A 16,034-nucleotide genomic window follows, 5' to 3' on the forward strand; every position below is an offset into this window, starting at 1 on the left:
TCAACATATGAATTTTGGAGGGACACAATTCAACCCATAATGATGTATTTCCCCCCTATTAAAAAAAACTCATTATTTTGAAAAATTTCAAACGTAAAAACATTAGAGAAGATAATATTAAACCTCCATGTCACCACCAACAGCTTCAGCATCCCCAAAGCCAGTATCATTTCATCCTATCCCCCACCAACACCACTGGAGTATTTTGAAGTAACTCCCAGCTATAAGAGATGATGCATTTCAAGTGGTAAAGGTTATACAATTATATATAAGGGATATCCTGTTAAATAAAATAATACTCTGTGTGTGTGTGTGTGTGTGTGTGTGTGTGTGTGTGTGTGTATGTGTATGTGTGTGTTTGTATAAATTGGAAGAGTCAGAGTAATACCAGAATGTTAGGGCTTATCTCTAAGAATTAGGATTTCAGGTAATTTTTACTTCCTTTCTTAGAACTGTATTTACTTTCTGATTTTGTTGGGATGATTGATGGTGTGAGTCAGCCTTTTGTAATCAGAATAATGAAAACAAGTTGTTTCCAGGTGGTGAGAAAAGGTGGGGTGAGGGACAGTGGAAGAAACGTCACCGTCACCATAGTTGTTTTCTGAGGCAGAAAGGGTATTGTGCTTCCCGAATAAGAGAAGGAAAGAGGAGGAAGTATATCAGATCGTGCCTCGGAGTGGAGCCGCCCCACTGTAGGAGGAGAGTGAGGGCTGCCACTACAGGTGAAGCTGTGTGTGACCTCAGCACGGACTCCTGGCTTCTCTGAACCCAGATTTCCTGCTTGCAAAATGAAGGAGACAGACTTGACAGCCATAGGTTCCTTTGCCCATGAATGCTATGATCTCATAGTTCTTTTCTCTTTTTTGACATATAGTTGATTTACAGTGTTATGTTAATTTCTGCTGTACAGTAAGGTGACTCAGTTTTTTATATATATATATATATATATATATATGCACATACACATACACATTCTTTTTTATATTCTTTCTTATTATGGTTTATCTCAGGATATTGACTATAGTTCCCTGTGCTATACAGTAGGACCTTGTTGTTTATCCATCCTGTATATAATAATTTGCATCTACTAACCCCAAACTCCCACTCCATCCCTCTCCCGCCTCCCCACCCCCCAGCAACCACAAGTCTGTTGTCTGTCTGTGAGTCTGTTTCTGTTTGTAGATAGGTTCATTTGTGACATATTTTAGATTCCACATATAAGTGATATCATATGGTATTTGTCTTTCTGACTTACTTCACTTATTATGATAATCTCTAGTTACATCCATGTTGCTGCAAATGGCATTATTTTGTTCTTTTTCATGGCTGAGTAGTATTCCATTGTATGTATGTACCACATCTTCTTTATCCATTCCTCTGTCAGTGGACATTTAGGTTGCTTCCATGTCTTGGCTTTTGTGAATAGTGCTGCTATGAACATAGGGTGCATGTATCTTTGTGAATTAGATTTGTGTCTGGATATAGGCCCAGGAATGGGATTGATGGATCATATGGTAGCTCTATTATTAGTTTTCTGAGAAACCTCCATACTGTTTTCCACAGTGGCTGCACCAGCTTACATTCCCACCAACAGTGTAGGGAATTCCCTTTTCTCCACACCCTCTCCAGCATCTATTATTTGTAGACTTTTTGACGATGGCCATTCTGACTGGTGTGAGGTGTGGTACCTCACTGTAGTTTTGATTTGCATTTCTCTAATAATTAGCGATGTTGAGCATCTTTTCATGTGCCTATTGGCCCTTTGTATTTCTTCTTTGGAGGGATGTTTATTTAAGTCTTCTGCCCATTTTTTGATTGGGTTGTTTGTTTTTCTGTTTATGATCTCATAGTTCTTGAACATTTCAGTATGGGTTTGTCTTTTGGGAGTTGGTAAAGATAAAATGTGCATTTCATATTTGAGCAATGTGGAGTTATTACTGGGGGTGGCGAGGAAATGATTGTAGAAAAGCCAAAAGTGAAGGTAAGACAGAAGAGAATCCGTTTTTAAGAAATGTGCGGACCCATCCCCATATCTTCAGAAAGTGTTTCTGAGTATGTGCATGTGCAGTTCAGAATTTTGCCTTTGCCTTTTGCCTTTTACCTTGGATGGCATGGGCTGCTGTATAAATAGCACTGAGACTTCTTGGTAACACTCACGTTCTCATATTGAAACTATGGAGGGACCAGGATGGATGTCCTTCATCTCTGGATTGGCCTTTCAACCACTCTTTTCTTTCATTTCTATTCCCCTAGTCTCACATGATAAAGGCCACGTGTCAGAATGTTGAACTAAAAATGCCAGTAGCCTGTCCTGCCTCCCAGTGGTGGGGGTGGACAGAGAGATCTGGAGTCAGCGCGTAAGTCATCTGGTAACAGTCAGCCTCAGTCGTACCCCCTGAGGTCCAGCAAAGTGGGTATAAATCCAGAAAGTAGGTAAAAATGTAGAAATGATGAATGCTTCTCTTCTGTCAATTTTCTAAAGGAGAGAATAAATTCTGTAACCAAAAAAATGAATGACTGGTGCTTGACAGTCTTCCATCTGGCTAGTTAGATCTGCTTAGGAAGCAGCCTTCAACTTGGAAGTGGAAATAATATGTATGCACTTACATACCTTTGAGAGGAAAGCAAACTTTTCTGCCCAAAGGCATAAAAATGACTTCAGGCCTGAGATTCCCCTCCCCCACCCGGAGCTGAGGGCAAGGGGGATCCTGCCAAAACAGGCACCTGTCCCCTGTGTGGAAGGTCTGGACTCTCAGGTAGACCAGCAGGGACCAATGGAGACCCCGGGACAGGAGATAAACCAAGCAGATCAAAATAGCCCCACAAAGTGTCTGAAATTAGATTGTCATTGAAACCACGGGCCATAAAAGTAGGCTAGGGCTTGTGTGCTCAACCTAAACATGTGATTGCCTCCTAAAAAAATTCACATTGGACCTGGAATCTCCTAACACGATAGCCAAAATGTCCAGGATATGGTCAGAAATCACCAGTCACTCCAAGAACCAATAAAATCACACATTGAATGAGAAAAGAGAATCATCTGACATCCAAACCGAGATGAGTCAAATGCTAGTTGTATGTGGGCACAGCCTCACCCAAGTGTTCACACGGGGACTCTGCCTGCCTTCCAGCTGCAGGGGCCAGGCTGAGCAGTCAGAGATCCCATGGTTTGCCAATCCTTAAATATTTACTCCCTGGCCTTTTATAGAAGTTTGCGGACACATGTAGTTAGGTCATCAAAGATCTAATGGTCAATTTTGGGGAGATCTTTCCTTCTTTCTCCCATTTTTTTTTTCCAATTAAAATTTTTATTGAAAGTTGAATTTCAGAGCAATATCTCTGAAGAAATTTTCACTACAATTTAGGCTTCCAAATTAAATTTAAAATTCAACTGCCCATGTTACTATTTATTTGAAAAACTCAACAAAGATGACAAGATGATTAAGGCCTGTATTTCAGATGGTTAAATTTACATATGCCCAGGCAACAGTAACTCCGTCATAATTCACTCCTCTGCCTAGAAGACAGTAGGTTGTTTTGATGTTGGATACTTTAAAAGGTGGAATTTTGGTTTCCCTTGGTTTATAGTTGGTTTCTTACGTTGGTTTCTCTATTCTCTTCCTGTGTTTTGTCACCTGTTCTTCCTCTTTATCTGTAACCTCATCTGTGTAGCTGGCAGCCTCACCCCTGGAGAGGGACCCTGTTTCCTCCCGCTCATCTTTGTTCCGTATTGTCACTGTCACTCTCTTACTCCTATCAAGTAGTGTGGATTTGAAGATCTGCCCACTCGATGGGGTTTTCTTTGTCTGCTCACCGGATGAGGCTGGAGAGAGATTTGGGAGTCCAGGAGATGTTTAGGACTGGCCTCCGTGGGGTCGTGCTTGGGACCACGGAGAGCGGTGCAAAGGGACCCGGGACCCTGCTTCAAGGAAACTCTTGGCTTGCTAACATTCCGGTTATGCCAAGAGCTGGAACAACAGACAAAGCCCAGGGAGTGCAGGAGGCAGGCTGAGGGTCAGGGAAGCGACTCAGCAAGAGGGAGAAATTGTTCAGGTGAGGCCAGGCCTTAACTGGGTTCCCAACACTCAGAAACAGGGAGAAAGGCTGTAGAGGTTGGGTTGTTGCCTCTCCAGATGTCACCACCACCCTCTGATGACAAGGCCAAGGGACTTTATTGTTCACGCTGTGGGAGAAATGCCACCTCCATGGGGCAGCATCTCCCAGCCAGGAGGGCAGCGTCTGGATACAGAATTAGAACTTTGGTTGACAATACAGGGACTTGATTGGGATCAAGAGACAATGGCTCAGGATTGGTGGAAACAAGGCAAGGACTTTGAGACAAGGCGTTTTACAAATTTTAGGGTGCACACTGTTATGTTGATGGCTTCCATTAAAGAGCTGATGGATATTTCAGGAAGCTTCTGTAAGGAGCCGTCAAAGCCATTTCTGGGGTGGGGAGTCTGGAATTTTAAAGTAATGCTAATGAGGGTCGTTGAATAGTAAATCTGTGTTAATGGAGATAGTAAGCTCTGTGTGTGTGTGTGTGTGTGTGTGTGTGTGTGTGAGAGACAGAGAGAGAGAGAGAGAGAGAGAGAGAGAGAGAGAGAAGTGTTAGTTTTAGTTAGCTAGTTAGTTAGTTTTGGTTCCAAGGTCTTTGAAGCCTGAGTTAGCCAAGGAGTGATCCCTGACCCAGACGGGAGACTTAGAAGGGGCTCTGGAATTCCACCAGGCTGAGGAGAAATGTCAAACCAAGGCCACCTTGAAGTTGGCATCGAATTGTTTGTTCTCCTTCCAGGCAAGAGGGATTGAGTTACTGAAGGTCCCAGGGAGTCTGTGAACCCAGGAGGCTCGGCCAAGCAAGGCCGGCAGCCCTGGTGACATTAGGATAAGAAATCCGAGCCTGCTGCTGCTGCTTTGGTTACTGACGGACGGATGAGTGAGGAGCTGGTATTCGTTGATGTCTAGCCTGTCAGGACTGGACCTTTCCGGCGCCTCTCAAAACCTACACCAAGCTTTGCAGGTCAGAACGGTCTGAGGCCATCAAGGCGAGCGAGTGTAGCCGCTGCCGCCTTGCTGCCCCCTCCTCACTTCCCTCTTTAGCAGGATCTCATCTTGTTGAGCTGATGTCACTGGGTTTTGGTCTTTGCCTTCCGCTTTGGTTTCAGCTTCAGTGAAATAAAACCGTAAAATCTGCAGCCACTGACTTTCTTAGCTTTGATTTTGCAGTGCACATGCCATTGTTTGTGCTATGAGAAGTGGACCTTTTTTCTTTCCCTGTGAAGTTGGATTTGACCTAAAGTTAGACTACTTCACAACCTCAGAGTTGACATTCCCAGGGGGTGGATCTCTGAAATTTCACGGGGGTCCCATTTTGCACCTGTGTTAACAAGGTGGCGATACCCCTGATTGTAGAAGCCAAACGCCACAAGAAATGAAATGCGTGCTTTTTTTTTTTTTGGTTTTTAAACACCACACATGGTTGATGTTGTGCTTCAGAAGAAGTGTTTAGAGCTCTGACTTGAAACTTATGTAATTAGTGGTTCAAGCAGTTCAAAGGTTGGTGGCCGTCACTGGCCGTGCTTTGCTCTTGTGTTGAGGGTGTGGGAACCTTGCAGGGCAGAGGGAGCTGCTTTGGGACTTCGTTGTTGGTGTTTTTGTCATGTACAGCTTTGAGACATCTCCTCATATGTGCCCTTCATTAAAATTAGATATGGAAAAAACAGCTAAAACTTGTTCTTCCCAAGTCTGATGAAGGTTCTCCATCAGTGCCTCCCAGTGTGAGAAAAGTTAAAGCAGTGATAAGCGTGATATACAAGCGCTGAGGCTGGGAGTCCTGTGTTGCTTTCAGGGTTCGTTCAGTTTCTTTTGGAGCCTGATGATGCTAATAGAAAGTGAAGGTTGGCATCGATTGTGTGTTTAAAGACTAAAGTTCTGTTTTGTGTCACATGGAAAAGGGGAGAAAACGACTCTCGGTGTCTCCTGTGTGTCACGCGCTGTGCTAAGCTCGTTTTAGTGCTCAGTGTACCAAGAAAGATGCTGAAATCCGTCCAGTGTCTGGTCCCTGGTAAGTCTGTAGCACAGGGTCACTCAGGGAGCGCTCTCGGCATTTTGAGCAGGAAAGTTCTGCCGTGACTTGTGGGGCATGTGGCACCCCTGCCCCCTCCCACTCAGCGCCAGCCGTTCTGCAGTCATTGTAAACGTCAAATCCATCCACTGCCGGTTCAGACGTCCTTTGCTGGAGGCTGTCCTGCCTCTTGGCGCTGGCAACAGGCTCCGATAAACACTGTTGAATGCTTTCTAGAGAGCAGATACGTGCCTTCCATCTCTGGGAACCTGCCTCTGTTGTAATAGGGTAGAAGATTCTGGAAGTCACTTTTGTGTTTTTATTACCTGAGATTTGCATCATATTTTATGCTTGTGAAATAACAAGTACTTATCCTATACTATATAATTGGAATACAGTTCTTCTTTTCGTTGATTAAAAAGGAGTATATTCCATATTTAATGGCTTCATTTTACTCACCTTTTAAGCATTATGTTATCGTCCATAGTAGTCAGGAACATAATATACATTTATACATATACATGCATAATATACATTTACATTCCATCATTATATTTGCTTCTTCCCTTTCAACACATCATTTTTCTAAGACAAGATTTTATAGTAGGAATTTACAGAAATGCTGACTACAACAAGTAGCTTGAAATCAACTTCTCCCTAAATGTTAGCAGTTCTACATAGAGTTGACTGTCGAAGAATATAAAAACATTTTCAGTGTTAAATTTAACCATTTTCTTGGCAAACCTAAACTGATAACGGAGGTATTATTTTTACTGACTCTTCAGCCATGTTGTCCTAATAGACTATAATGATTTGTGTAGACTTTGTGTCATAAACAGACTCTCTTGCGCCTCGGTGAGAAAAAAGGGACCCTGGGGTTTCGTTCATTCTTTCAACAGATCCATCAGTGAACATCCCAGATAGAATGGTCCTTGCTTTCACACTAGTACAGATGAACATAAGAAATAAGTAAATTACAAGTTGGGTTGGAAGATGGTAAGTGCTATGGAGAAAAATAAGTTGGGAAGGAGCACAGGAGTGCCAGGGTTTTGGTTGGACATATGATTTTAAATTATGTGGTTCAGGAAGCTTTCCTGAGAAGGCAGCTCTTCAGCAAAGACCTGAAGGAGAAATGAATTCTTATTGAGCTCCTATTATGCCCCAGGTACTGTTTTAAGAGCCAGAATGGCTAGGTATAAACTCTGTAATCTGCAAAAAATAATTTACATGGCCAGAGGATGGGCATGTAATATGTTTAATGTCGATCTTTTTAAAAATCTTTTTGAAGTAAGGGCACCGATTTTGGTAAGTAGGATTGCAATGGGGGAGTTTTGTTTTTGTTTTTTTTTTAAGGAGATGACTACACAGAGTGATAGGAAATAGCAGAAAGAAAATAGAAAAATCAGCCAAAGCATGGGATGAGTTTTGTGTCCAAGTCCAGCAGTCCTTACAGAGTATTGCTTCTTCCCAGCTGGTGGCATCTTGATGGTAACAAGGATCCTCCTGGGATGACAGTGACAAAGCAGGAGCAATTGCTTCAAATTAAGGATGGCTTTTGTGAGGGATGCTTAAAGAACAGTGGACCGGAGTCCAGAGAACAGGAGTTGGTTCCTGCCTCTGATGCTGACCTGTGACCCTGTGACCTTGGGCAGGCTGCTTTACTTCCTCCATGTATCAGCTCGACTGTTTATTTGTTTGCCACGCAATTTATGCTCATCATCTTGCTTAGCGAGATAAGTTGTAAAACAGGAGGGGCATGAACTTCACAAGATCACCAGTGAAGTCCTTTTCTAGTTCTTGAGTTCCTTTCTCCTTCATTTGTCCAAGGAGACACTGCTTGTCTATAGCTTACGAACTGAAGCCAGGCCACAACACAGGGTTACTGGTTTGTCAAAGCTTCAGCCATGGAGCAGGGCTGGCTCTAGAACTCCCAGTTTTTCTCCTCCTCCTGTCACCCTACACATGGTGTTAAGGAAGTCGCGGGCTCTCGTAGCATTTTGGGGTCAGAGTGGGTCGGCACTGGCCTCGGTCTGATCTCACCCCCACAAATGCCAGCCCCAGATGTCACTTCTATTTCTTGAACTTCGAATAGGACTGCCAGGGAGTTAGGGATGGATTGCAGCTGGAAGGAAAGCATGGAATTAACCTTGCTCTGAGGCAAAGCCACACGCTTCCACCATCTCAGATAACCTTCCGTGGTCCAAGGACCTTAAAGTTGGTCACAAGACTTCTATACTTTTAGTATATTTATTATTACCTTCCGAAGATTTGTAAACTGATACACCCAGGTGGCCCCGATGGTCCCTTTCAGCTCTAAAGTTCTAAAACCCTCTTGTGATCAGAGCTCTAGAGGCGTGCCTTTGCGTGGATGGACCCAGGTAGATTTCACCCAGGCCTGCATCATCCCAGGAGGGCTGTGCGCCGAGCACCCTCCGAGCTGTCTCCCACGCTGCTGGCAGTCTGGGTGGTGATGCTGTCTCTCACCACTTCCCCCGCACTTTCATCCACTCCTGTGGTTTAAGCGCTGGCTCCCTGCCTGTGGAAGAGAGGACTTCGACCCTCACCTCCTCGCTGTCTTCCCGTTCCGCAGATGATGACCCAGGTGGAGGGACAACAGAAGAACCTGGTGCATGCCATCGAGTCTCTGCCGGGGTCCGGGCCCCTCACTGCCTTGGACCAGGACCTGCTGCTCCTGAAAGCTACCTCTGCTGCCACCCTCAGCTGCCTTGGGGAGTGCCTGAGCCTGCTCCAGCAGAGCCTGCACCAGGCCGGTCAGCCCAGCCACAGGCCCGGGGCCTCGGGTAAGACCTCCGGGGGCCCGCCCGGGGCTGCAAGTGCGCGCTCTCCGATGTACGCATGCGTGTGTCTGTCTGCCATCGCCTTCCTCCTTTAAATCTATCCATCTCGCCTTTTATCCAAGCGCTTCTCCATTTACCCCTTCTTCCTTCCCCACCTCGCTTGGGCTATATTTTTATTTCTGTTTTACCCATTAGCAATTGCCATCCTATGCACAATTTAACGTGTTTCCATGAATACTCTGAAACTACTTTGAGACGTGCTGGCACCCTGTTCTCCGTTGCATTGCGTTTGTGAATTTTGCACTCAGTGTTGTGTTTGCAAGACTCATTGCTATGCAGCCTCTAGTACACTGTTTTTTTTTTTGTTTTTTTTTTGCGGTACGCGGGCCTCTCACTGCTGTGGCCTCTCCCGTTGCGGAGCACAGGCTCCGGACGCGCAGGCTCAGCGGTCATGGCTCACGCGCCCAGCCGCTCCGCGGCATGTGGGATCTTCCCGGACCGGGGCACGAACCCGCGTCCCCTGCATCGGCAGGCGGACTCTCAACCACTGCGCCACCAGGGAAGCCCTAGTCCACTATTTCTAACTGTGCCTGTGGAGTGCGTCCCCCGACACTTGGCTCCACACCTTCTCCTGATGGACACCCGCCTTACCTCCTGCTCTCTGGACACCCGCTCCCCCATCCCTTTCCTGTCCCCTCAGGGCTCGGTATGAGAATTTCTCTGGAATACATAGCAGAAGCATTTCCAGTTCTTTATCAAGAAGCTAGATATAATAATAACCCCCCTTAAGATGCTCCAATCCTTTTGAAGTGTTTAATCGATAAGCACATAGAAAGATATTAGGGAAGATTAAATTAAATGATAAAGGTGAAAATGGCTTGAGATTGGTCATGTCATATAGAATTGTAAAGTATTAGAAATAAGAGACGAATTGAAGCCTCATGGAGCTTTGTTGCCCAGGGTTCAATTAATTAATGAGAAATGAGGCAGTTCAGGTGATGGAAAGTATAGCTGGGTTATGACAGATAGTCTGTATTTCACGCTTCCCACAAGCCGCCTTTGCCTTCCTCTTTCACCAAGGTTAAAAGCGGGATGTTGGTTTCCTACAGTAAACCGTATAAGGGTAATTCGGGTTTCTTTCTGTAATACCCACCATCATGTACTAAGCTCTGATTCTGTCAGCATTTGGCTTTTGCTACACATTTTCTGAAATCTTCACCAAGTAGATATTATTATGCCCATCATGTGGGTGAGATGCTGACGCTCAGAGGGGTTAAATGACCTGCCCGAGGCCACCCAGCTACGGCAGAGCCACGTCCAGAGGTGGGCTCTTCCCACTGTGGCAGGTGCCTGTGGTCCTTTGTACAGTCCAGAATGGAACACCCAGCGGACTCTGGGTTCCCCAAACTGGGGCCAGGGACACTGTCCTGCTCACATCATAATTTTCTCAGGGCAGGTCTATCTTCTTTTTCTTTACTTTTTTTTGGAAATAATTTGAGACGTCTAGAAAAGTAACAAGCATAGTATGAAAAATCCTCATGTCTCCAAATACTCTGAATGCCAACATTTTCTGACATTTGCTTCATTATCTTCTGTCTGTATATAGAAGCCTATTATAATATTCTAACCACTTAAGAGTAAGTTGCAGACTTGATATATATCTTTACTCTTATATACCTCCATGTAAATTTCATTAAAAGAAAGAAAAAAAAAAAAAGGACACTCTCCTATGTAATAACAGCGCAGTGGTCAAACTCAGTAAATTAACATGAATACAATCCTCTTCCTAATCTGCAGACCTTACTAAATTTTGCTGATGCTCCATCAGTGTCTTCTGTAACAAAAGGAAAAACATTCAGGTACAGGATACAGGCTGGGAGGGGCATGTGTGTCGAGGCACAGAGTGAAGGCACCCAATCTGCTTTTCTCCTTCCTTCTTCCTTCTCCACTTGAAAAATGGGACTCTGATGCTGAGTCTCCCTGACTTTTCCTGATGTGGATGGAGCCTCGGTGAGTGCGTCGGGGCTTGGGCACAAATCAGTGTTAGACCGGATGCTTCTCAAGATTCCTAGGATCCCCCTCACACCAGATTGTATGTCCAGCCTCTGGAACAGGCTCATTCCGAGAATGAGTGGATAGAAGCTTGACCCATTTTCTTATTCCTAAAATTCATCCTTTACATTTTTCTTCAGGGTGGCTTTCTAGCAAATTTCTAATTTTTGTTCCTGATTTTCATTGTGTCTCTGGGGTTTTTAAGGGCCTGGAGGGACAAAGCTCGCGGTGGAATTTCAGATGTGGTGACAGGTGGAAATGAGGACTATTGGGGTGGGAGGAGGGGGAGACCGAGCAGTGTTGCCGACACTATGCCACCCACCATGCTGCCTTCTGCAGCTCTTCACTGTCCCACCCCTGGCCTGGCCCCGTTTGTCCATCCTCCCTTCCTTTTAGCCATTTTTTTTTTTTAACATCTTTATTGGAGTATAACTGCTTTACAATGGTGTGTTAGTTTCTGCTTTATAACAAAGTGAATCAGCTATACGTATACATATATCCCCATATCTCCTCCCTCTTGCGTCTCCCTCTCACCCTCCCTATCCCACCCCTCTAGGTGGTCACAAAGCACCGAGCTGATCTCTGTGTGTTTTTAGCCATTTTTACCAAAGAACTTGGCTGAAGATTGGAGAATAGAGCATGAAGCATCATAAGAGTTATTTTGTTTCTTTGTCTTCTTAACCCTTCCAAAGTTACATTCCATATAACACAACCCCTTAGGTTTTAAAACATTCTGCATGTGTCTTTTAAATCTGTGCCACATGCAGTGGTTAAGAATCCGCCTGCCAATGCAGGGGACACGGGTTCAATCCCTGGTCCGGGAAGATCCCACATGCCATGGAGCGACTAAGCCTGTGTGCCACAACTACTGAGCCTGCACTCTAGAGCCCGCGAGCCACAACTACTGAGCCCGTGTGCCACAGCTACTGAAGCCCGCGTGCCTAGAGCCAGTGCTCTGCAACAAGAGAAGCCACCACAATGAGAAGCCTGTGCACCACAAGGAAGAGTAGCCCCCGCTAGCCACAACTAGAGAAAAGCCCGCGCACAGCAACAAAGACCCAACGCAGCAAAAATAAATAAATAAATAAAGCTGTGCCACACATTTGGGGGAAGAAATGGAATTACTTCCTGCATCCAAAGCATCTCAGTTGCCTGCAGTTAAAATGGATTTCCAGACTCTCAAGCTAGCAGAATAAGAGAATCTGACAACCCTGGGAGTGTCACCACAAAATGTGTTTGTTTAGAAACTCAGGGCTCTTGAGGTTGATAGTGGCTGTAGCAGACTGACTCCCGCTGATAAAAACATAATGGTTATATCCAAGGAGTGCCAGGCTGGGTTGATGGAAATCAAAATCTCATTAAAGCCAACCTCTGTCGGGGTTTCCTCTAGATGTTCAAGGGGCCTGGGGCGGGGGGTGCAGATCCCCTAGCACAGCCGGTATCCATGGGCATTGTTCTTGAAATTTCTATGCTTTCTGACTCCTGCACTGATTTTTTTTCCTTCTGCCTCTCTTCAGAATCAAAAATTAATTTGTGGTCTTGCAGCATTTCATCTTCCGTAGCCTCTCATTGCATCTTCTGGGGAATGTGTCGGCTCTGGAGCCTTTGTCTGCAAATGTTGCTCCCTGATCCTGATGTCATTTCAAACACGCAGAGCAACTGGACCAAGGTCCAGAATTACCTGAGCGTTCACCTGCTCCCACCTATGCATTTCAGGCTCTAGGCCTGTCTCTGATGTTACCTCTAAGATACGCGGGACTGAAATGCTTCATTTAACTTCTGTTTATGAAGAGGTTTATAGCTAAAATTAATAAAGTAACTTGGCTTTGTGGCCAAGGCTTGTGTTGTGCAGCTCTCCTCTGTCCTGTTGACTAGATCTCCTCCAGCATCTTGATGGAGGCAGTTGATTGATGGGGTGGGGCAGGTGGGCATCTGGTTTCCTGAGTCTAGATGTGCGCCTCTGATTTTACGTGGAGAGGCAGGCAGGGCTGCTCCAGAGATGGCTGGGCTGCTTGGGAATCTGGGCTTGAGGGGGGTTCTGGAACCTTAAAGTGGTCTAGGGGCAGAGTAGTCTGCTGCCTGTGCTTTTGGGTAGTTCCTCAATTGCACCCTTGACGCGGGGAACTTGCTTCAAAGTCAGTGCAGGCACCTGTGACCAGGCCAGCACGTTCTAGTGCGAGGTCAGACCTGAGTACCAACGAATGGTGGGTGCAGGGCACGTTGGGAGAGAACATTGGGGTCAGAGCTGCTGGAGCGAGGATGGCAGAGCCTCAGGGAATAGCCGGATGATGCCCATGCCCTTGGACATAAATCAGGGCCAGAGATCAAAACAAGTGTAATTGAAGAGAGGAGAACCGGAGCGGAATTTAATATGTGCTTCTTAACTTGCCCTTCCAATGACTTTTTCATTCTCTTTTAAGATTTGTGGGGATTGTCAGTTAATAAGCCAGTTGCATTGGTTCCTCCTATTTTGGGGTTTGGCCAACAGGGTCAAATCGGTGACACTATTATTATAGGTACTCTTCTTGGCTTTTCTGGCCCGTTGCCGTCTTCCTTCTGCTGTGCTTCGCTTTTTTCCAGAAACAGCTTCAGATTCTCAACCTTCATCTCTTTTCCCAACTCAGAGATTCTCTTTGCTTTGCTCTGTCTCTTATACCTTCTTTCTCAATACCTGCTGCTTCTGGTGAAAATGAGTCCCACATAAGTCACCTTCCCTTATTTTGTGATTAAAAGCCAAGATAGAAATGTGACGATTCCTTCAGTAAACAGCATATGGAGAAAATGGAAAAGCTAGCATTGCAGACTATTTCAGATGGTAGTATTTTTTTACAACTGTATAAACAGATTTTTTGAGTGGCAGCTCCTCCGTAAAGAAAGCAGTTAGATCCTAACATTCCAGCTTTTCATCATAAATATGCCTTATGTTTTTCCCACGTTTGTAAATGTCAGTCTTATTCCATTTGGGAAAACCCCTCTCAGGTTGACTGAACCTGGGAGGCGTGAATTCACTGTGTTACAGGAAGAGGCAGGGGACCTTCCAGAGACCTTCACCTGTCACTGGCCTCTGAGCAGAGGTGTCACAGCCCTGGCACGGGCACTGCAGCTCCCAGCACTCAAGCAGGGTGTAAACCGAGGCTAAGGACGGAGGAAGACAGTTCCACGGTCAAACCTTAAAGCCCACAGTTAAATCTTCTGTAGCTTTCTTTCTGCTTCTGGTTGGTTCAAGGAACCAGGAACCCTTTTTTTCCTTCTTCCTGGCATTCTTCTGTCTACTTAGGCATGTTGTGTGAGGAGATGCAGGCGTGTGTCAAAGCCTGGTTTAAGGACTGGGTTTGCCATTTGGTGGACATCCGATCTTTGTCTTCCTCCTCTCTTCTGTTGGATCATCTTTGATGGTCTCCTGCTCACAAAGGTTAAGGTGGACCAGAAAGTGGAAGGTAATTAACATGCAGTTACCTGATTGACCACCAGTCAGCAGCCACATGGTAATATTTGATCCCAGTCTTCTTTGCATTTGTACTTGCTGGTGTGTTTGTGATCTTCTGAGTCACTTTCTATAAGTGAGGCATATTTTCTCATCTGTCAAACACATCAACAGTAACACACACCATTAGCCTTTGTGCCACTAAGAAAAAGCTGCCAATTAAACTATGACACGCCATTGAGTGTAAGATGAGCTCCAACTTCAGAGTCGTCAAAATGTGAAAATTGCTGTGTCTTCCGATTAATGAAATATGGTTTAGACTTGCATTTTGTTTTATGACACAATCTTGAGAATCTATCTTTCAAAAGAATAACGCAGTCCATTTATTTTTTCCCTTACACTGGTGGTGGTTTTTCTGTTGGTCTCTGTTACACTTCTTTTTTTTTTTAATAAATTTATTTATTTATTTGTGGCTGCGTTGGGTCTTTCTCTACTTGCGGTGAATGGGGGCTACTCTTCATTGTGGTGCACGCACTTATCATTGTGGTGGCTTCTCTTGTTGTGGAGCCCGGGCTCTAGGTGTGCAGGCTTCAGTAGGTGTGGAGAGCGGGCTTCAGCAGTTGTGGCTCGCGGGCTTAGTTGCTCTGCGGCATGTGGGATCTCCCCGGGCCAGGGCTCGAACACGTGTCCCCTGCATTGGCAGGCAGATTCTTAACCACTGCGCCACCAGGGAAGTCCCTCTGTTATGCTTCTTGTTTTCATGTTTCTATGCTGCTTTTCTTGTTTCCTCTTATTTTGCTACACAGATTGTATTCCCTTTTCTTTAGTGTTTTGGGAAAAAATATGTACATAAATTCTAGTAGTAGTTACAATGCATTGTTCATAAGCATTCTTTAACTTGTGTTTTTCTAATCATCAAAATCAAGAATGACACTGTGTCTTCACTCTTTCCTTTAGTGCTGAAGACTTAGAATACTTTAACTTCTTTGTTTCTCAGATAGACTTCCCAATTTTTGGTAATGTAATATGGGGGCTATTGTTATTAGTATTTAAATATTAATTGAATACTTAATAATGTGTGATAATGATTAAATCTCTTTAAAAGAATTTTAACTTCATGGTTGTGTAATCACGTTTATAAAAAGTATTTAGGGGCTTCCCTGGTGGCACAGTGGTTGAGAGTCCGCCTGCCAATGCAGGGGACACGGGTTCGTGCCCCGGTCCGGGAAGATCCCACATGCTACGGAGTGGCTGGGCCTGTGAGCCATGGCCGCTGGGCCTGCGTGTCCGGAGCCTGTGCTCTGCAACAGGAGAGGCCACAACAGTGAGAGGCCCGTGTACCACAAAACAAACAAACAAACAAAGAAACAAACAAAAAGAAGTATTTAAATTCAGTTCTAGGACTGGGACAGGATGAAATGAAGTGAGGCACCCACCGTGAGCACACATTTAAGGGTGGCAAAGTAATTAAGGTAAATGCTATTTTAATGCAATATCTTTAAACCAAAATTATTGCAAAAAATCCAGGATGAACAAAATATCAAAACCTTAAATAAAAACTGGATTAGATAGTGTGAGGCAGGTGAGACTGAGTCCTTTAAGACAATTTTTGTTTTGGCATTAATTTTGATTTAAAAAATATTGCGTGAACATGTCATTTATCTTGACTACTGAGTGTTTTGGCGCCTCTTTAAAT

General features: G+C 44.8%; 1 protein-coding gene across 7 annotated transcripts in view; it reads left to right on the forward strand.

The window, feature by feature from the left end:
* Positions 1-16,034, forward strand: part of OSBPL10 (oxysterol binding protein like 10) — a 377,433-nt gene that overhangs the window by 285,007 nt on the left and 76,392 nt on the right. For all 7 annotated transcript variants that reach the window (XM_049715907.1, XM_049715906.1, XM_049715903.1 and 4 more), the window contains one exon: positions 8,655-8,865. In XM_049715907.1, the coding sequence (XP_049571864.1) occupies positions 8,655-8,865 (211 nt within the window). The remainder of the gene's footprint in view (positions 1-8,654; positions 8,866-16,034) is intronic.

The sequence above is a fragment of the Orcinus orca genome, chromosome 10 (genome assembly GCF_937001465.1).
Source record: "Orcinus orca chromosome 10, mOrcOrc1.1, whole genome shotgun sequence".
In the NCBI taxonomy this organism is placed as follows: Eukaryota; Metazoa; Chordata; class Mammalia; order Artiodactyla; family Delphinidae; genus Orcinus; species Orcinus orca.